This window comes from Phragmites australis, chromosome 7, assembly GCF_958298935.1.
Source record: "Phragmites australis chromosome 7, lpPhrAust1.1, whole genome shotgun sequence".
NCBI lineage: Eukaryota > Viridiplantae > Streptophyta > Magnoliopsida > Poales > Poaceae > Phragmites > Phragmites australis.
Window position 1 is genome coordinate 28,409,284 of NC_084927.1, and position 7,899 is coordinate 28,417,182.

The 7,899-nt window shown below is 43.1% G+C and overlaps 1 protein-coding gene across 1 annotated transcript; it reads right to left on the reverse strand.

Moving 5' to 3' along the window:
• Positions 1–6,432: 6,432 nt before the first annotated feature.
• On the reverse strand, positions 6,433–7,435 carry LOC133924569 (uncharacterized). The gene has a single exon (XM_062370164.1). It carries the CDS (start codon positions 7,145–7,147, stop codon positions 6,767–6,769), a length of 381 nt encoding a protein of 126 aa, XP_062226148.1. The 5' UTR covers positions 7,148–7,435; the 3' UTR covers positions 6,433–6,766.
• Between the last annotated feature and the right edge of the window lie 464 nt (positions 7,436–7,899).

Genomic DNA, 7,899 nt, shown 5'->3' on the forward strand with positions numbered 1-7,899 from the left:
ATGTTGTTATTAATCAGCAAAATTACAATCATAATATAATAGGATCATTTTCAATACTGTTGGTTGCCCTAACATTCGGAAGTCCACCTCTGGCTATGCAGTCTTCCTCGGAGACAATCTTATCTCTTGGTCGTCCAAACGGCATAATATAATATACCGATCTAACGCTGAGACTGAGTACCGCATTGTCACCATTGGTGTTGCGGAGACTTGTTGGCTGCACCGGTTGCTCATGGAGCTCCACAGTCCACTTCAACGTGTCACTGTTGTTTATTGTGACAACATCGGCGCGGTCTATCTCTCCAGCAACCCGGTCCAGCATCAGCGTACCAAGCATGTGGAGATTGACCTGCACTTTGTTTGTGAACATGTCGGCCTCGGTGACGTCCGTGTTATGCATGTCCCGACGTCCTCTCAATACGCCGATATCTTCACCAAATGGCTGCCCACTTTGGTTTTTCAAGAGTTTTGCTACAATCTCAACGTTCGGCAAGCTCCCGTATCAACTGCGGGGGAGTATTAGACTTCCTACCCCTTCACACGAGTATCTTTTTGACTTCCCTCTTTTAGAATAGACACACTAGATAAACCTAGAGCATATTTAAATAAAAATTAATATAGGTTTATCCTATGAAGTTTTTATAGCCAATTAAAATAGTTTTTAAGTGTCCTAATTCACTCCCTATTAGGACGTCATCAATACTTACAGAGCCAATTGAAGTAAACTAAAAGAAGATTAATATAAGCATACGAGAAAATATATTCTTCATTACTTGTAAAGATTAACTCTATTTTTAGCAGATTATAAAATATTTTGGCTCATAAAAGCTCTCATCTAAGCATAGACTAAGCTATATTCTCTCTTTTAAAACCCTAGTACACGACTCTCAAATGGCTAGCTCAAAGAACTCCACCAGCTCTTCCCTTTATTTATAAGTTTAGAGAGATTCCTCGGCCCTTAAGTTTTCTTGTTTCTAAAATGTCAATCTCTTCTAATATACTCCTACATACAATCGAGGGTATTTTCGTCTATCTTTTTCTTTGTCCATCAGACGACCGTGACGCTTTTATGACTTAGCTTTGCCTCGACGCAAACTTCACGATGATTTCACATGCACTCCATCTTTCCACGATTTTGAGGCCAAACCGCGAATCACCTTGCACGTTTCTCAAAGCATGACTTATCGCCACTTACTTACACCTTAAACAAGTGATCCGATACCGACTCGTGTACTCCATCTTGCGATCTTGACCGCTGGCAAGTCTCTCCTGCTCCTGGTTTTTCGGGGCGCTTTGTCACTTGCACTGGCACCCCTTTCCATTTACTTTGTCAACACGCCATCTTCATCCGCCTTTTCATGTTTTGCTTGATCTTCACGTATAAGGCTAAGATCACCCTTGACTTCGACCGGTCTCTTTGATCGCCTGGCGCTCAGCACCCTGCATAGCTCCAATCATCATACTGTCAACCGCAAAGTTGCATCCATTACATGCGCATCATAAGACAAGCACAAACACATTGTAATTCTGATTCTATAGGATGATCCAGCATGTATTGCCTTCTGATCACTGGATCATCTGACACTTGTAATTCTGATTCTATTAAAAACTTTCTCGAAAATCCTCCAACAAAGTATCCGATGTATACTACTCCTCCACGGACCATCCGGTGAGTGCAACCCAGCAAACAAGTTATTTTTACAACCTTTCTGGAACAAATGCTCTAGTGAGACATCCAACGTTCACATCCTCCATCGCCTGATCATCCAGTGTATAGAACTTCTGAACTCTGCATCCTGGAATGCTCTAGCATGCACAATACCTTATCGTTGGACTATCCGGTATGTACATCCTAATCGGACACGCTTTGCAATCTCTCTTAAAAAAAATTAGTCTGGTGTGTCTAGCATTCTATAGCCATATCATCCGGTGTACACTACAATACTCTGGCGTGAAACCTTCTGAGCGCTAGAACATCTGGCGAGTTCACTTTTCTAAACGCCGAATCATTCGATGAGGCAAATTTTTCTAGACTCAGAAACAAAAATAACAACTTTGTTTTCTCTGTAACTTAATCATAATTATAATTGCAATACATAAACAAGCTCATGTAATCTAAAATCACTAAACCAAATTATCAACCTTATCAATCACTCATCATATATAAGACAAGACACATTTCAATTTAATTTCTAAGAATCAAAATCATTTCAATTAAAAAAAATGACTTTCTCGTATCGAGTAATACAACTTTTGATTGACCTTTCAACTCGAACGCATCAAAGCTGTAGACAATATAAATTCGCTTCCAATACCTAGTGTTTGGCTAGGTTGCACCAAGAAGCGCCCTTGGTCATAGTACAAGAAAACAACCCGGCTCAGCAGTTTAACCGGAATCGGTGGCTAGTTCGGTCTGGTTCATTATCTAGATCGTTTCTTTAAAAACCGTTAGGTCACTTTGCGTTATTGTGAGCCGAACTAAGTTACCTCCACCTCTCCACACATGCACCAATCAGCTAAACTAACCTAGTTTTTGGTTGATTAAACGAAGTTAAATAGAATAAGATTATTTTAGACGAGGTGAGACTGGACGAGATAGTTTTAAATGAGATGATACAAGTATATTATTTGGTTAAATGTATGAGATGATATGAAAATGAGTTTGATTGGTTGTATGGAATGAGACTGCTTGGTACAAGATTCTGTTTGATTGCTTAAATGGGTTGATCTGGATGGATGTTATATGATGATAAAAATGCATATAAATAAAGCATTACAAATGAATTTGTTTTTTTACTATATAATATGGGATTGAAAATAATTTTAGAAATTAGTCTATCACATAAAAAGAATATTAGTAAACAGATTTTTATGAATTTATTTGAGGCACTAACAATTGTTAAAAGTTATAAAAATAATATTTTTTAAAAAGTTTAATTTAAATTCTACATAAGTTTTTTAGTGAATTCAACTAAAATGAGTTACACATTGATTATAGAATACGTATAAAAATGTTTGAATTTTTGAGCAATAGGAGACCAAAATTTTGAATTGAAAAAAAATGAGTACTGTTCACACGCACATTGGACAGCTATCCTCGTTCAACCTGCACGGGCTCTTAGTTCGGTGGATTTCTACGTATCGGATATGAGAGGAATATTTTAAGAATCTGAATTAAATCTCATTTTAGACGAGCTCTAATACTTCCAACTAAACATGAGGACAATTTCTCATCCTGAACGATCTCATTCAGAGCGGATCTAATATGTCGAATCAAACACTGCCTAAGCTTGATGTGGTGACATGATCTAGCATACACACCTTATAAAAGACTATTTTATTAATTTAACAGTAGATTCCAGCAACAAATATTATGGTATTACCATCGGTTTACACCTGTTCGACTGGTAAAAACCACCGATTCAACCGGTGAACCATGAACCAGGCATGTGAGTGGTTCAATGCCCGGTCCGTTTTTTCACACTATGCTCTTGGTTCCTAAAATTAGCTTATGCATCTATTGCCTCGCTAAAAGTTATAGACGATGGAAACATGGGCACTAACGAAAGAGGTACGACCTCTAGTATAGAAATAAAGAGTAAACTAAAGTTCAAAAGTGTATCATGTAAGGTTTTATAAATCGCGAACAAAACAATATTTTTTAGAATTCAAGGGCCAAGCCCTAATCACCCAATGCATTAAGGAGACAAAACTGTTTACATCATTTGTGTCCAACAATCACAATTTAAAACTAGCACCAGCTCAATAGAAAACCAAACTATTCTATTTGTTCACTGTCGCCCTCTTGCTAAGAGCCAGGAACATGAACCAACATCTGGTACTAACTGTTCGACCTTGCTTTTACCGATGCATTTCTTCAAACTTAGGGGCGTCCGGCTCAGCAGAGAGATGCTGGCAAGCAACAAGAGCAGAGACAGCTACTCTCAAATCTTTGCCCATCACCAAAGCACCCTTTCCAGTCTCGAAAGCACCGCCTCCATCTTGCAAAGCACGCGCTCGAAATGTGAAAGGCATCTGGTAGGACACAGGATTTTCCAACCTTTGAGCATCAAGACAATTCTCCTCCACAGATCTTTCATATTGCACCAAACTCCATTATGAAAACATAAACTATTTCTTAGCTTCCAGATAGCCCATAATGCTGCAGCATTAGTCATATTGGCAATAGAGAACTTCTTATTATCTAACCACAGAATAGCAACAGACTCATAACTAGATCCTAACTGTAAATCCACTATCTCAGAGATAGAAAGCCACGTGGAAGAAGCCACAACACACTCAAAAAACAGATGATTTACTGATTCTTTTTCATTGCAAAAGAGACATGAAGCATCTTCGAGCTTCATCCTCTTTTCTACATTGTCTCGAGTCAAGGTTTTATTTTTGGACAGCAGCCATAAGAAGAAATGGACTCTAGGGGGCACAAAAATTTTCCAAACCGCCAGCGTGTACACCGGCATGATTCCTCTAAAGTTAAGAACTTTATATAACGACTGCGAAGAATACACACCTGATGAGTTAAACTGCCAAACTAGGGCATCTTCTTGGTCAGATAGGCTAATTGTGGAAGCAATTTGACACAACTCCTCCCATTTTCTCATGAGACTCTCATTGACACACCTTCTAAAAGTGCATTTAAGATCTATTCCATCCAAAGCTCCGCTACAGTACTGGATTTCTCGTTGGCAATGATATATAAATCCCAAAATTGAATTGCAAGACTAGAAGAACCCAACCAATTATCCTCCCAGAATTTCACATTTCTACCATTACCAATAACCTAGCGATAACCCATTTTCGCTACTTTTGCAGCCCATAGCACACTTTTCCAAAAATGAGACACACCAACATCATTACAGGAGAAGATATTAGGATTAGTAGTGTTATATTTGAACTCTATGACCTGCTTCCACATTTTGCCATTGTCACTAATAAACCTTCTTATCCAAGATCCTAACAAGCATATATTTAAATCTCTTAGATCAGGAACTCCTAGCCCCCCATACTCCTTCCTCATACAAACACTCGGCCAATTGGCCAAATGAAAGTTACTTCTATTATCACCAGTGTTCCATAAACAGTGGGCCATATGAGTATTAATCATGTTGATAGCCCATTTAGGAAACTCGAACAAAACAATATATTTACCTATTTGGATTTAAGGATGCCTAGTGCTAGAATATCTACTGGAAACCAAAAACAAAATACCCTCTTAACCCTATTGTCCAAAGCTCCCCATCGTGCCCCATGTGTCAACCCAAATGATCACCACCCCTCGCACCTCACTGATTTATTGTTGCATAAATTGCTTCCCACAAGACTATCATGGATAGTTGTGCTACCAAATGGTGATGGATTGCCCTTATGCCTTTTCGGCCTCATCTACAATGTTGTTTGTTTCTTTATGACCCTCATTATCGACAGTTCGACACCATCCCTTAACGCCCATCGACTTTATTTCCACTTTCCCTGCCTCCTAAGCGATCTTCTAATACTATAGCTATTTAACCTTCTCAATGGCTATCACCACCCACGGTCGATAGCACCACCACTGTTATTTGCCTCTCCAGGCTACCAAATAGCCCGGCGAACCCTATATAACCATTTTCGTCTAGATATATACATAATATAGGTGATTTATTTTCAGATGATGAATGAAAAGATAGAGTAGATCAATTCAGACCCCATCCAATTATGACAGGTTGAAAGGGACCAGGTTGGTACAAGAATCAAATCACTTGGACACTGCAATACCAATCAAAGAATGGCAACAAAAACGTCCAACTAATCTTCCTCTTGGAAGCAGACCTACCCCTTTTATTGATCCAATAAACAAACGGTATGACTTAAACCAGAATGATGCGCGAGTACTAGCAAATGAAATTCCAGGTCGTTCTACACATCAACAACTCACTCTACATCTCATCTTAGGAAAAAAAAACTCAATCTCTCATGACTGCATGTACCCAATCTCTCTGGTATGTTCACCAACTGAAAAACCTCATCGTCATCGATCACACCGATAAAGCTTATAGTAACTAAATATGCCATCAGCCATTGGAAATGGTTGCCTTCCTGATAATGGAGGACTCGCTGTTCTTTCTTTCCCCTGCACGCAAAGGGCATCCGACGAACAGCGTTTCAAGATGGTGTTCCTCCAAATAAGGAACCGGGCATCCGTTTCGGTTCAGACCCAGACACACGGATGCAAGAAAGGCGAAGGGTAGCCCGCAGTCCCACACCAACCAGTGCACCATGCCAAGCATTTGCCATCTCTGCCGATGCAACAACACGCACGCCATGTTCGTCGCACTGCCACTCCACGGCACACATTTTTGCCATGTGGAATACGCGATCATCTTTTGGCTGTGATCATGGCCAGCACTCGAGAATCTGCGTAAAACAGAGAGCAACGGGGCAAGTGATCGGCGGCCTTCGCACACGAGGTCAGCTCGTCCGGTCGTCGCCGACACACATTTTCATGTAGAAACAGGCATGGATACATGATACGGCAACAAAGCAGCAGTAACAATGCGTCAAACAAAGCTGGTACAAAACGCAGTTTCGATCTCGCTAGATCTAGAAAAATCTAAATAGAAACAGAGCACAGCGCAGAGAGGAGGCCAAAATGGCGAAACGCTAGATGTTTCCAGGCAAGAACCGGTTCTGCAGGTTAGAGCACCTCGGAGGGTCGTCGGCGCCTCCGGCCAACGGCGCCGCGCCTCCTGTCTCGTCGACGTGGCCGTCAGTCCTTTATCTGCAGCCAGCGGCCGAGCTGCGTCGGGTTGACGACGCCGGGGACGTGGACCCCGCTCGCCATCAGCAGCCAGGACACCTCGTCGTACCGCCTCTTCGGCTCGGGCTCGGCTCGCGCGGCGGGAGCCGGAGCCGAAGCCGGGCCGGTTCGGCTCGGCTCGATGCGGCGCCCGAGGAGCGTGCCGTGGGCGAGGAATTCGTGGGCCAGGACGCCGGCCAGGATCTTGTTGTCGCCGCCGCCCCGAGCCGGAGCCGGTTTCGTCGGCTCGGCTTTAGCCGGCGCGGGGACCAGCCCCTGCGCCTGCAGCTCCCGCTCCTTGCGCTTGCCGAGAGCGGCACGCGCCGCCTCCAGCTTCTCGCTGAGCGACATATCGACGGCTCCGCTTCACCACGCGCCACCTCAGCAAAGAGCAGAGCCGTCGAAAAGAAAGAGAGCCTTTTTTTCTCTGTGGAGGAGGAAAAAAAAAAAAGGCAAACTAGACAATGGACGCAGATGGTCTCAACAAACAAAAAAAAAGGAAAGGATGCAGTGGCGGGGCCCACAAGGGGCAGAACCGTAAATTCACAAGGCGAATACGAGGAGCCCGAGAGAAGCGACGGGCGTTGGGGAGATGAGAGACGGGAGGCAGAAATATTTTCGAGTTATAAGAGGGGGGAGGCCGGGAGGGGCATGAGGAGGGGGCAGCCTCCTATTTATATTGGGCGCATTCAAGAGAACCCCTGGATATCCCCACTAATCACCGAAATGCCACTATGCTTACGCGAGGACGAGGCACGCCCGACATGGCAGGCTCGTTGTTGCCGAAACCCCTGAGGGTATTATAGTAATTGAGGTCGGCGGCGGGGGCCCGCCCTGGTGGAACTCCCACGGGCGTGTACGCGCTGGGTCCCTTCATGGGACCACCCGTCAGTGGCACGGAGGTGGGGACTTTTGGTGTGGGTGTCTGAGTTCCAGGTGTCCGGTGCCTTGGAACCAGCCGAGCATATCTTCGTTTTTTTTAAGAAGACGCGCATATCTATGCATATCACTACTCTGTTTCCTTTCTCTGCATTTCATGATAATGTTTTTCCTTTTTTTTGCTTTCAGCATTACGAGTGGATTGTACAGATTAAATGCCATGC

What these genes read in the sequence shown, in the direction of transcription:
- LOC133924569 (XM_062370164.1), bottom strand. Translation starts at nt 7,147, where the DNA reads ATGTCGCTCAGCGAGAAGCTGGAGGCGGCGCGTGCCGCTCTCGGCAAG.